This window comes from Molothrus aeneus, chromosome 21, assembly GCF_037042795.1.
Source record: "Molothrus aeneus isolate 106 chromosome 21, BPBGC_Maene_1.0, whole genome shotgun sequence".
NCBI classification, from domain to species: Eukaryota; Metazoa; Chordata; class Aves; order Passeriformes; family Icteridae; genus Molothrus; species Molothrus aeneus.
Genome location: NC_089666.1, coordinates 3,149,818 through 3,164,006, shown reverse-complemented (window position 1 = coordinate 3,164,006; position 14,189 = coordinate 3,149,818). Strand labels below are relative to the sequence as shown.

The 14,189-nt window shown below is 48.3% G+C and overlaps 1 protein-coding gene across 4 annotated transcripts in view; it reads right to left on the bottom strand.

Moving 5' to 3' along the window:
• Positions 1-10,743, bottom strand: part of DISP3 (dispatched RND transporter family member 3) — a 60,543-nt gene extending 49,800 nt beyond the window's left edge. For 3 of the 4 annotated variants that reach the window (XM_066564020.1, XM_066564018.1, XM_066564017.1), the window contains exons 1-7: positions 9,801-10,728; positions 7,710-7,929; positions 5,230-5,366; positions 4,686-4,820; positions 3,676-3,836; positions 2,046-2,185; positions 1,208-1,353 (exon numbers count right to left, since the gene is read on the bottom strand). In XM_066564020.1, the coding sequence (XP_066420117.1) occupies positions 1,208-1,353; positions 2,046-2,185; positions 3,676-3,836; positions 4,686-4,820; positions 5,230-5,366; positions 7,710-7,929; positions 9,801-10,728 (1,867 nt within the window). Of the gene's footprint in view, positions 1-1,207; positions 1,354-2,045; positions 2,186-3,675; positions 3,837-4,685; positions 4,821-5,229; positions 5,367-7,709; positions 7,930-9,800 lie in introns of all 4 variants that reach the window. The other variant, XM_066564019.1, reaches the window with a different exon arrangement.
• Between the last annotated feature and the right edge of the window lie 3,446 nt (positions 10,744-14,189).

Genomic DNA, 14,189 nt, shown 5'->3' with positions numbered 1-14,189 from the left:
CTCTTATGCTTTTGCTCTCTTGCCTCTTTTACTCTCTTACCCTCTCATCCTCTCTCCCCCTCTCTTCTCTCAGCCCTGCTCTGAGCTGTGGTTGGCAGCTCCCAGCAGGGCCCTGCACCCAGGCCCTTTGCAATAAACCACAAATTCCAAGCCCTGGCTCCAGAGATATCTCATTTCCATCCATCCTGACCATCCTACCCCCTGATGCTCCCACACTGTGGGGGGATGAAGCATGCCTGGCACACTCACAGCCAACCCACAAACCATGCTTGGTCAGTGACTGGAACAAGCTGCTTTGCTTCTTCACAGCTCCCTCATGCCCAGGGACCCTGGAGGAAAACATTCTGCTGTTTGCAGGGAACAGAGGGATTATTTCCATAAATCACCATTGCATGTGGCTCTGGCACACCAAGGAGAACTCTTGCAGCACAGAGCCACAGCCAGAGCTTCTGTGCCTGCCTGTCCAAGGCATCTCAGAGCCCACTCTGCAGCAAGGGCTCTGCACATGCCATGGAATTGATTCAGTTATCTCCAGCTCCAGTTTGCTTCTAGGCCTGAAAGATACTCACTGCCCTGACCACTGCTGTTGGGGGGTTTAAAAGGAAGAGATTCCAGCGAGTTTTAAAAGCCAAGTACAAGAGAGCACGACCCTGTAAGCACCTTTTTCTTGTGCTGGAAGGATTATCTCCTGCTAACAACAGATAGGGAATTTCTGGGGTTTTTTTTCTAGATTGCTTATATGATCTCAGGCAAGTCACTGCCCTCTTCATACCACGATGAAGGAGCTGCCCTAGGGGGCTGATGCTGGAGAACAACAGTGCTCTTTCTCCTGCTTCCCAAACACAGTGCTCCAAATTGCAGGGAATAGGGGAAAACATTGCTCCATAGTGAGCTGTCCTGGTGTTATGGCTTAGATGTTTCATGGCTACTTCCACATGACAATCAGTGATTCCAGACAGAAAGCACACCACAGTGGACCCAAGAGAATCAGCAAACTAGTTAAGAAAGCATGCATTGACACCCACTGAAGATCTCAAAGCAAACTTACAAAGAATGTTGAGTCCTGACTCCTACACCTTCCCATGATGACACCATCTCCAGCTTACAGTTCAGGGAACTGAGGCAAGGACCAGTGTCAGGGACAGGGAGAACTGCAGGATGAAGAGGACAGTGTGATCCCCTAAAGGCACAAACAGAAAACACTTACCAGGCTCCTCCTCCACGCTGAGCAGTGGGATGTCATCATCAAGGTAGGGAAGGGTCTCTCTGCCTGCTCTGGAGGGGGCTGCTGAGGCAATGAAGAGATCTTCAGCCAGGTGCAAGGCACTCTTTTTGGTGCACTTCTGACTGCAGCTGGATTGAAGCAGGAAAGGAGACAAAGGCAAGAGTTTAAAGCCACACACCCTGTGAGGAGTTACCAGTGGGCTCCTTCAGTGGCAAGGAGCACAGGAACAACCTGCTCCAATTGCTTGGGAAGACAACAGGGGCTGCCAGGAGCAAATTCCATTGCTAAGTGCTGAGAGGGCAGGGGCTGGGCTGGATGCACAGAGCAGGGCTGAGCCTGGACCCTGGGTGCTGAGTGATGGGAGTTTCAGCAGTTCATGTCCCTGCTAATTAATAAAATCATTCCAGGTCACCTGCAGTGCTGAAGAGCAGGGGAAAAGGAAATGTGCTGACTTTCAAACACAAATCTCCATGTCCTGCTGGTGCTCACTGGCAGGAGCAGTGGGGACCTGTCTGCCTTGCAGGGCTTGCATCTCCACCACTTGAAGGTTTAGCTGTCAAATGGTCAAATGGAAACAAATGGTCCAATACTCACTCCATAGCATTCAACCAAGAGAACTGACTGAGAGAGAATGAGACTGGGACTTGACCCTTCCATTTTGCTCGAATCTGGAATGGCAGAACTTAAATTTCCCTTCTGTCAGAGCCAAAGCCAAGCTGCCTGAGGGGAATGAGGATAAACTGAGATGATAGGGAAGGAATTTACAAACCTCCTTGACTGTGAATTCCACAGCTTCCCACCCACAGGCTCCAGGGCTCACCTGGCTTGGCAGGAGCTCTCTAATGGGGACACATAGAGGGTCCATATTCCAAGAGCAGCTGGCATGGTGAAGAGCACAGCTACCCAGCAGCAGGACACAATCAGGGACATGAAGAGTCCAAAGTCATGCACAGCTGGGATCTACATGGAAGAAAGAGAACATGGGACTGGGATCTGTAAAGGTTATATCTGGTCTATAGCTGCACAAATAATTTGGCCATGACAGACACTTACTCAACCAGCCTATCTTGCTAGAGAAGTGAAGCAAACAAGTCCCTGGACACAATACTGATAGGCTAAATTCAAGTTCAAACAAGGGGACCCCATCCAGTCCCTTTGAATCAGGAATGCACCCATATCATTGGCCAGTTAGCTGGGCAGAGTTAAGACCTTTGTCCAATCCTCTCTGTAAGCACGGGATATTCAAAGCCCCTATAAAAGAGGGTGTGCTTCAACAAAGGTTGGCTGTTGCCACATGAACTTCAGTGTGTGTACGTCACATTCCTGTCTCCACCATCAGTGACAGGGATCAACTGGGGCAGGATTGCTGAAGAGACAGCAGGCAAGGAAGAGATGTCTGGAGGAGCCTGAGAATAACACACACTGACCTCAGCCAGGAAAATCAGCAAACCTGATAGGTAAAGCACTGAAACAGAGCCTGTTTGACCCCACTGTTACGTGGGGCCGTTGGCTGGAGACAGAGACAACACAAACTCTGAGATCCATGTGACAACAGCAATGGTTTATTATGGAAGCTTCCTTACATAGGGGGTTTAAAACTCCCAGGGTTAGACAACCCTGATTGGTCTGGGTCTTAACACTGCCCCAGCTCCTTGACCAGTGGTAAGTCTGCATTCTAGAAGGAGCGTGATTGGATGAGATCTCTGTCACCACGTTTCTCTTCACAGAGAAAAGCAAGGCACAATTCTTCCCAAGAATTATTTCTGGGTTTCACATTGTCTGAACGTCAGAGAAAAGAAAAACAATTCTTATCTCATTTGCTGTGCCTGTGTTTGTGCCAAAGTAGAATGCAATATGTGGATTGCTTACCCACAGTGATGGGGTTTTGTTTCCTTGGCCTATCAGGGCCAGGTGTGAATGTGTGTGTGTGTGTGTTGGGACAGTCACTGACAGTCACGAGATTCTGAGCAGTGGAGTTCAGTTGAGTGCTCAGCAGATTCAGTTTAGATGTAATGTAATAATATATAGAATAATATAGTATAATAAAGTAATTAATTAGCCTTCTGATAAGATGGAGTCCTCCCCATCATTCCTCCCTGCCACGGGGGTTGACCTGTTTCGACAGATCTCTGCTTGAGTTCAAATCTAACCAATGATTGCTCATTCAAGGACTTGTTTTATTTCTTTTCTAGAATGAACCAGGCTGACCAAATTGGATTTCTGTTATGGCCAGATTTACCTTGTCCAGCTACAGACCAGCCGTACTGTGACAGCACAGAAGTATTTCCTTGGATAATCCACTACCTTACAGCAAGCAAGAGACAGCCCTGTGAGAAGCAGCTCTGGCAGCTCACTGTGCTCAAGGAGAGGACAGATGGTGTTGTCAGCTTCCTGATCAATTAGGCCCTTTGGCAGACATTGAAACCCCAAATTCCAAAGGTGCAGAGTACCTGAGAGAAGATGTTGGCAGCATATGCTGCAGCTGTGGTCAGGGAGGTGAAGAAGGTGGCTTTCCCTGCTGTCTGGATCGTGTGGATCATGCGCAGTCGCAGGTCCTTGAGGTGCGTGGCTTGGCGGTAGGTGTTGATGAAAACAAAGACATCATCAACTCCTGGAAAAAGACAGCAGAGATATTGGTACTCTGCTCACAGAGGTGGCACCTGCTGAAAATCTGATTTCCCCCTTGTGAAAAATGCATGCATTCTATGATTGCCTTTTCGCAAATGTTAAAATGAATATGATATGTGTTGTGTTAGAAAGTAATGCTGTATTAATTCTCTTAAGTACTGTGTTAAATATAGTTTTAGGTTATAACAAAATGTTAAAATAGAAACTATGCTATGTAGGATATTTTTTTTGAAGAAAGGACTTGCACAGAGATAGCAGCCACAGGACACCTGAATCTTTCAGAGAAAGAGAATTTATTGCTCCATTATCAGCAGAAACGAACTTCTTCCCACCTTGAAGGCACTGTCAGGATTCAGAGGAAGAAGCTGACACTGACCAGACAGAATCCTGTGTCTGAGTGGAGTTTATGCATCATGGATGAGGTGTATGAATATGCAACAGGCTGTTGCTTTTAAGGGTTAATCCTCTGTTAACGTGGGTCCTTCCTCGGGCTTGTGCTGCCCAGAAAGAGGTACCCAGACTGTCTGTAACTCTTTGTATTTATTGTCCCATATTGTCCTAATTCAATTTGTCCAAAATGTTATTACTCTAATTGTATTACTATTTTTCCAACAATTTTATTACTATGAAACTTTTAAAATTTTAAAAACAAGTGATTGGCGTTTTTCACACCCCTTGATATTTGAACTGCAAATATTAAATTTATAGGTAACAGAAAAGGGCCTGAAAATTCAATCTGCATTTGCCACCATCACCTTCTTCTCTCCTGCAGACAGAAGGCAGGGCAAGGCAGCACAGGTGAAGCCCAGGCTTTGAGTAAAGATGAGCTTACCAATCCCCACGATGACAAAGGCAGCCACACCATTGAGTATACCCAGATACTGGATCCCAAACACCACATGGTAGAGGAACAGAGCCACCAGGCAGCTCAGCCCAATGCTGGCAATGCCAAAGAATGACAGAAACACTACAGCAGAAAAGAAACACGGAAGAAAAATAATATCTCTGGCCACCCCTAGCATAACAAACACCTCCCATCTGCCCCTTTGGGATACTGGTTCCCATGAGTGTGTTGGAGACAGAGAACAGTTCAGGGCTGCAGGAGTACTGCTTGCAGACTCCTTCCCACGAGGCTCATGCAAAAAATTACATCAAATTTATGCCAGTGTTACCAAGACTGGCATTTGCATCTTATTCCTGACCTCCTGTGAGTCTTTCCCTCACCCTGCCCATAAATCTCCGCTCTGGAGAATCAGACTTGCCCTTCTGCATGCTGCAGTGCCACACTGGTGCCAGGGCATCAGCCTCTCCTCAGCCTCGACACAGAGAGCCAGGGCACATTTGGATTTGTGTTAGAACAGGTGACTACAGCATACCTGAGCAGGAGGTGAGGATGTAGACCAGGACAGCTATGCAGCTACTGCTGATGAAGGCCAGCAACATGTCATTGTTGAAAGTCCTCCTCACTTCATAGTCAAACAGATCTGTCCCTCCATACAGCACCTGGACTTTGCTGGGGTGGGGAGATATGAAAGAAGAGGAATAGTTGAGCACAAAAGGAGCAGAGCCAGGTGGTTTGAAGCACAGTAGCTCCTCCAGAGCCAAAGGAGGTCACTGCTCTAATAACCTGGCAGTTCTCTGAGAAAACAGAGCACTGAGAGCAGGTTGAACAAAGCTGCTGCTGGAGGTGAAATTCATACAGGGAAGGAAAAAAAATAAAGAGTAGGTCTAATATTTTTAAAACTCTTCCACTGCATGGTGGGTCTTAGGTACTAATAGACAGTTCCTGGAGCCTTCAAAGCCAATTCCATCTGGAATCCTAATCATTGCTTATTATATTAGCACTGTGGATGCAGGCAGAGGGAGAGATTAATCAGAAATTATATGATTTACCAGGTTCTGCCTCTGGAAGCAGGCTCAGAGCAAAAATAATCCAACATAATTTAACCAGGACTACAATAATGCTGCACCATAGGAAGCTATCAGGGATCTGAGCTTTGGAACTGAGCCTTGGCCTCAATTCCTTTTTGGCTTGTCAGAATCACAATCTGCTTTCCCAGCCCATTGCTGAGAATGCTCTGTGGCTGCCTGCACTCCAACCTGCTTTTGAAGATCAGCATCCCTTCACTCTGGGAAGCACCAGGACTCAGGGCAGCAGGAAGCTGGAGTCTAAGAAGGCACAGAGACTGGGACACACTGCCTTCTGTCACCTGCCTGAGTGCTGGGATGCTCTTCTAGGCCTTTTAGCTCTATTTTATCATCTCTCTCTCTCACAAGCACTGAGCAAAGCTCTGTTCAACCAAGAACCTGGCAGTGAAAAAAGCCTGCACTTCCTGAAACTTATCCTGCCCTGAGACTCCCTTCCCCACCTCTCTGTACAAAAAGCAGAATTTGATCCACAGGTTGAGCAGCCTTGAGTAAAGACTTTCATCCCCTGCATCACACCAGTAGTGGCCAAATTCAGAGCAGGAAGAAAGTTCTGTTTGAGCTAGTGGAAGTGGATTTGTAAGACAGAAGCAAAAAGATCCTATGCCAGACAAGCTCTCAGTGGAAAGACAGGCAGTAGATTCAAACTTTGTCCCCTTTTCATTGTCTCTGTTGGTGTCTCTGGCGTGTGGAAGTGGCAGTAAAGGGAAGCACATGAGTAGTTTTCTGCCATATACTCCCCACCATCATTCACAGCTCTGTGGCTGAGCCCAGTTTCAATGGAGATGCTTTTTCATCTGGAGCATTATGCCATGGCCACTGTTCAAGCCTGACCAGCAGTCCAAGCTAGCATGTCAAGCCTTCTGTGCCTGGTGCCTTCCCAGTGAAGCCAAATGGAACATGGCTATCAGAGAATAGAATAGGATAGAACGGAACAGACTAGACTAGACTAGACTAGAATAGGCCCTTCTGCCCTGGTGTGAACTTTAAAGCAGAGCTGTCACATTCATATTTTCTGAAAAATCCCCTTGCCCAAGATGTTGCTCTTGGGAAGCTGAGAAGCCTCAGAGAAAAATGAAAACAATAATTATCTGATTTGCTTCTCCTGTGTTTTGCTGCTTTGGAATGTGTTTGGACATTGTTTACCCACAGGTGATTGTTTCATTGGTTTCATGTGAATTGTTTTGACTTAATGGCCAATCAGGACCAAGCTGTGTCAGGGCTCTGGAAAGAGTCAGGAGTTTTCATTATTATCTTTTTATCCTTCTGTAAGTATCCTTTCTGTATTCTTTAGTATAGTTTAGTATAGGAGTGTGCCTCTTGTTGATAGAGTGACAAAACTATCTTTTGTCTCTTCAAAAATAAAAAAGCCCAAAAATGTCTCTTCTCAATTAAGTGAGAAAGCTACTTCATAAGTCTAAGAGACCTCACCTCAAACTTAAGGATAGTTAATTAAACAGAAGCCAGAAAGTCCCACCTCTGCAATTTACTAAACAAAGAAGTGAACAAAGAAACTAATCACTTTTGTAAGGTATTTTACCAGGAACAAGAACCTCTGGTGCCTGGCTTGGCTTTTCTCTATTTGTTATTTTGCCTTTCATGTAACCTTTTTGTTTCTAACACTGCAACAAAAACCATCCTGCTGATTTTATGCCTGCAAGGGTAGCTGAGCTATCTTGGGTGTGTTATAGACCCCCAAAAGCTTATTAGACCTAGCTTGAGGAGACTACTATAACAGTTTAGTATAATATAGTATCATAAAATAATAAATTATCCTTCTAAGAACATGGAGTCAGATGCATCGTTCCCCCCTTCATCTGGGAGCCCCACAAACACAAGACAGAGCTTTTACCCTGAAAGGTCTGTTCCATCCTGAGCCCTTCCCTGCTCTTGTGCACTCCCACCTGCCCTGCCCACACCCTCCCCTCACCTCGTGGACTGCTTGGCCAGCATGGCCACGTAGGTGATGACAAAGTTCTGGAACTTGCGGCGCTGCTCCTCCCAGCGATCCTCCACCGAGTAGTAGTTGGGCAGTGGGGCCCCGAAGAGGATCTCACTCCTCAGCAGGGAGCTCTTCTTGTTCTCAGCAGACAAGCCCTCATCCACATACCAGTAGAATTCGGGGTGGGTCATGGCCAGCTCCAGGGACCCTGCAGGAGAAAGCAGTGCCACTTTTGTTAGGTGCTGCTTGATTGTCTCGGCAAGGCACGGGATCCAGTGTGCCACGGGGAAACTGGGGGTCATCCTGTCCTTCCTCAGAGCAGTGCTGACTGCTGCTGCCTTCCAGAGAGCAAGGAGGGCCAGGGAAACCTGGCTTGCAAAGACTCACATCCCACTTCTATTCTGTGACTGCTTGTGTTACTGCCCCCATGCGCTGCCTCATCAGGGATACATCTTCCACGTGACTGACCTGAACTACAGCACCCCCAGCCAACACCATCCTGATCAATACCCCACTGCTGGACGCTCTTCCTTCTCTTACACTGGGACAATATTTTCTCCATTACACCTGGAAGCACAAGAACTAAGCAATGCCCATGGAAAAGGAGTCCTGGCTCTGCTGTGACCTGGTACCTCTGCTATCTGATGGTGTGAGGGTTGCAGAGATGGAGGCACTCAGCTAGTTCTAAGAGACACTGCCTATCTATTCCCAAAATCCAGTTCCCTAGAGTTTGGACCAGAAAGACCAGGAACTGTGCTCTTTCCTATTTTGGTAGCAGAACTGTTACTGGAGCAGATGGACTTAATCCTTTGCTTGTTCCCTGCATGGCTCCTGGACAGCGACCCTCTGCAGCCTGGCTCGGGAGACAGATGGAGGGTACATCCCACAGCCACAGCACACCCACAGACTCCCCATGAGTCACCTCTTTGTCACCACCCAGAGCCTCTGTTCTACTAGAGGTGCACAGCACAAGGTACAGAGCTGGGAGGAGGAGGCAGGGCCTTTTTCCTCCTCTCCTTATAGCAACCTTTCCAGCTGGTGACTCACCAGCTGCCAGAACAGCCCACAGACCTCTTTAATCTGCTCCGTCGTGTAGGGAAGCTCATCCCTATCTGTTTTTTCAAGCCCCTGGTATTGCTCTAGTGAACCACAGTCATCTATAGGGGACAAGGGTCAGTAGAATACATCTGTACCATGCAGGACACCCCCTCACTTGTCCCTCTCACTTGCCTGTGGGGGTCTGTGTGACCTGTGACTGGAGTTGCAGAGTTGAAAAAGGGGCCCTGGAGCAGAAAAGACAATTCCTCAAGGCACAGCCCAGCAGCATCTTCCTCTCCATACAAGGCAGCCACTCCTCTTAGCTGCACACCACTGACTGCCTGAACCTTGTTGGGATCTTTAGCTGCTCAGAGTGACCCTGAGAAAAGTTCCAAAGTCTCTTTTCCCAGCCTGGTGCTTGAAGAAGGAGTCAGGGCTCTTCATTTCTCGGTCTCAAGGTTGTTTATTGTGTCTTATCTGTAAAATTCTTTCTCCTGCCCTGCTGAGTTCCACTCAGCAGGACAGTTCCAGGCACTCTGCCTGCCCCTGGGGTGGTCTCGTGGTTATGTCTTTATACTAAAAACTACGTGTACAATGTTTACAATTACTGTCCAATACCTATAACCTATGTCAGACAGTGAGCTTCTACTCTAAACCAATCTGTAAGTGCCACCATCACAGCAGAAGATGGAGGCCAAGAAGAAGAAGGAGAAAGGCTGGACATGCCCAGTTCCCTCCATCTTGCCCTCCTGGATCCCCATTCTAAAAACCCCAAAATCTACTTTTTCACCTTGTGATAAATTCACTATCATTCTACTTAATTTGTCATGGCTTGCAGGTTTTCATCTGAGGTTGGTAACTTGCTCCACGGGTCATAATCAAAACCACAGGGGCATCTTGGGCTCTGTGCCAGGGTCTCTGAGCCCCCTGGCAGGGGTCTTGGCCATCCTGGACAGCCAGAGGGATGTCCTGGGTCCTGACAGAACCTGAGGAGAGGCATTCCTTGAGCATACCAGCCCTTGCCTGTGGCCCTCAGCTCACCTTGGATGTCAGCAAGGTCTTGTCCCATGCCATCGTAGTAAATCTTCCCTCCTCTCTCAGTGGGGAAGAAGTAGGTCATGAGGGAGCTGGGAGGGGAGCAGTAGGAGTAAGAACCCAGGGGCAGGTCCTTCAGGACCTCATGGGGCTTCCAGCAGAATTCACGGAAGCGAGGGTGGTCCATGATCTTGCGCTCCACCTCGTGGATGGTGACCAGGCGCTCCGTGGTGAAGATGTTGTTCTCAGAGTCGCCCCGAGCCAGGAAAATGAGCTCAATGCGCCAGTGAGCGTGAGTCTGTGTGTTAGCACTGATGTAGGTGCTGGAGTAGTCCCAGCGTGGGGCTCCCCTCCCAACTCTGGAGCTCTGGTTTGCTGTGCTGGGGTGGGGCTGGGGCTGCAGGGAGCTCCCCCTGCCCTCTGCGGGGCTGCGCCTCACCCGCGCGCTCACCCCGAGGTGGGAGGCGTTGAGGTGGAGCTGCTGGAGCTGCTCAAAGATGAGCCTCTGCAGGGTTTCTGAGGTAAAGTCAGCCAGATCCCGGCGGTTCCTCCCCCAGGAGCCAAACTGGGATTTGAGGGCCAAGGCGAGGGCGTCGAAGCGCTGCGAGGACTCGTGGTTGCGGATCTCGAAAGCGTTGTAGGAGATGTCAATGTCCAGGGCGGGGTAGTGGAGGAACATGACGACAGCAAGCACAGCAGGGATGGCACAGCCCAGGAAAAGGATGAAGCCAGCACAGTATGGGTTGGTAAACACCCAGCCAACAATATTCCAGAAGCCAGACATAGGCAGCGTGACACACAGGGGCCTGACTCTGCACGGGCTTTTCCCACACAACAGAGCACCCTCGCACCTCTTCCGGGAGCTGAAGGCCACATCTTCATCTTCCTCCTCTAGCCAGGCATCCTGTAACAATGGGTCATCCTCTGTGTCCATGTCCAGCACCTGCACACAGATAGAGCAGTCAGCAAGACCCAGCAGTGGTGTCACAGGCACAGCTGTGAATCCACAGACCCGCAGCAGCAGAGCCAGGACACTCCAGTTCCCTCAGGAGGAAAGCATCACTCCTTCCAAACCCCACAGATCTGCTGCAGCCACTGAAACAACAACCTTGTCATGGGGCATCCCACATTCTGCCTGGCAGAGGAACCAGAGAGGGAGAGGTTCAAGTGACAGTGCCAGGGCCCTGTGCTGTGGCAGAGGAAGGCTCTGCATGGCTCCAGGAGCACCAGGCAAGGAGACTGCAGGGATTCACAGTATGTTGCTCACCCTGCAGCAGCATGAACACTTAATTAGCTAACCTAAATTAGCTAACACTAAATTAGCTAACTGGTTCTCACATCCAGGAATGGTTCATGCTACCAGATACAAAATGCAAAGGAGTGCTATCTTCCTCTCCTTAGAACTGACAATAGACTTCCCCCAGCTATTTATGGCTTTGCTCCTAGCCAGACCCCCAAACACAGCACCTTGTCAGCCCCAGCTCACAGTGCTCACCTTTGCCAGGCATCCAGTGAGTTTTCAGAGGGGTTGACGTGTGCAAGTGTGGGTGCAGGTGTGAGGGTGTGTGTGTGCTTCTGGCTCAGTGTGTTGCAGACGTCTTTTATGAAAAATCCTTTCCTTAGGATTGTTCCTCCTGAGAAGCTGAGAGGCCTCAGGAACAAAATGTAATCAATGGTTATCTGCTGCTGTGGAATGCAACAGGTGCATCTGGGATTGGCCCATGTTGGTTATTTCTAATTAATGGCCAATCACAGCCCAGCTGGCTCGGACTCTCTGTCCGAGCCACAAGCCTTTATTATCATTCTTTCCTATTCTATTCTTAGCCAGCCTTCTGATGAAATCCTTTCTTCTATTCTTTTAGTATAGTTTTAATGTAATATATATCATAAAATAATAAATCAATCCTTCTGAAACATGGAGTCAGATCCTCGTCTCTTCCCTCATCCTGGGACCCCTGTGAACACCATCACAGTGTGCACAAACATGAACATTTCGTGGGGAAGATGAATACTGCTATAAATAGCTGGGGGAAATCTACTGTCAGGTCTAAGGAGAGGAAGATAGGGCTCCTATAGCTGGTGTGGGACCCCCATCCACCACTCACTGCCAGGGACTGTTCCCTTCAGCCTGTAAGGGACAGCCAAGCTAGAACTCCACGTTAGTGTAGACTGATGCTGCAGGAGCTCAGGTGTAACCTCACTTGGGCAGGTTGGGTGTGTACCTGCAGTTACCTTCCTTCTACCCCTGTCTTTTCTCCCATTGGCCTGGGGAATGCAGTTACTGTGAGATCTGAAAAAGGATATGTGCTCTCTCTTTAGAAAGAGAGGTAAAGAGCCACAATTATTTCATTACTGTAGATTGATGCTGCAGGAGCTCAGGTGTAACCTCACTTGGGCAGGTTGGGTGTGTACCTGCAGTTACCTCCCCTCTACCCCTGACTTTTCTCCCACTGGCCGGGGGAATGGAATTACTGTGAGATCTGAAAAAGGATATGTGCTCTCTCTTTAGAAAGAGAGGTAAAGAGCCATAATAATTTCCCATTTTATTGAGTTACTGAAGAGAAGGAGGGAAAAGATTCTTATCCTGAGACAGAAGAGCTTGCGTGTGACAAGAAAGGGAAATGAGAGAGAGCAACATAATAATAAGGCAGCAGAAAAGGGAATTACAGCATCTTCTTTCTTAACCAAGAGCTAAATCCTCAACTCAAGGATGGGATCAGTTCTAAGGTATCTCCCTCTGATTTGCCCATCAGTTGTCATGGTCTGGACTGCAAACCCCAATTTGTAACACATGGGCACCTATAATATCTGGTGACCAACATGTGTTACACTCTAGCTGCAGACTGGCGCAAATTCTGGTACTGATGTGAACTCCAGCACGGAAATTTCTGGAGAAGCCCCTGTACACACTCACATGGGAGCTGAGGGAAGGATCAAGGATTTGGTCTGGGACAGAGGCATGGGCAGGGTGGGTGGCACCTGCACTGTCCCCAGCAGTGCCAGCCTCCCTCTGCACACAGGGTGCACATATTGCCTGCATCCACAGCTCTGAACCCCCTCCAGGAGAGCTGATTCAGCTCCAAAGCCAGACATGGCACACTTAGCACTGCCCTTGGCACTCATCTGGCATTGCCACCTTCCTCAGACCCTGCCTGGATCAGGATGACAGCCTATCCAACCCAAAACATGGCAAATTGAACTGGTGGGGAAGATAAACCCTCAAATCATCCAGAAGGGGATTGAAATGCATTTTTTTCTGCTTGAATTTTACTTGAGGGCTGGCCTGTTTTCCCTCCATCACTTCTCATGCTATCCAGAGACTCTCAGCACTGAATCATGGCCCAATTACTTTTTCAGCTCCAGGATACACACAGAGAACTTAATCCTGCAGCCTTCATTAAAGCTCTGCCTCACTTCTGAGCAAGCTTAGCCTGCGCCAGGTTGAAAGAGGCAGAGGATTAGAGCACTCCTTGGAGCCCTGGGTCTGCTTCTTTAGAGAAGAGGCACTGATTCAGCTGGTTTGGGTAGGCATATAGATTTGTTGGGCTTCCCTCTGCTATTTCCAAAGCAAACAGGCTTCCTGCAAGCGAGATCCAGCTCAAGCCCCAACAGCCCCACAGGGATTGTCATTCACTTGCACCTCAACCAGGGAAAACACCCATGCAGCTCCCACAAGACAGCTCTTTTCCGGGGACATCTAGAAGAAAGAAAGTCATTGGCAAGTTGGAGAGAAGCAGTGACAGATGAGGAAGTTAATTACACCTGACCTGAGTAATTAATGCTGACTTTCACATTAAAAAATCCTCACTAGTGTTCCATTTCAATTACCCAGTTGTTCGTTCCTACAGGAAAAAGGAAGCCTTGTGCAGCACCAAGCTAGAAAGAAAAAAGGAAAGGAAGCTCAAGACTAGAAGGGAGGGAAAGACAATTTCTGTAATACAGGAGATTCTCATTGACAAAATAATCAAACTTCACACTGGTTTCTCCCATGTGCAGAGCATTCACAGCAGGGCTGGCAGTTTTGTGCTCCTGAAATCTTCTGGAGTTTCTACTAAAGGCAGCTTTAAGCCCCTTTGATAGCTGCATGAAGTTCCTGTAAGGGGGAGAAAAATAGCCTTCATGCTTCCAAATTATCCTAAGAGCATCTGGGTCCTGGCAAAAGCCACATCTCTGTGACACAGAGCTGCACACAGAACAACTGGAGGGCAGCATTAATGTTCCACACTAAAGCAGAGCTCCACAGGGACACCAGGACACAGCAGCTCTACACTTGAATCACTGAGACTAATCCAGAAGCCTAATTTTAAAACACAACCAAGAAGGGCTTTCTCAGGCCCCTGTTCTGTGGCATTCACATTCTCTGAAAGAATCCTTTTGCCCAGGATTTTTCTCCTG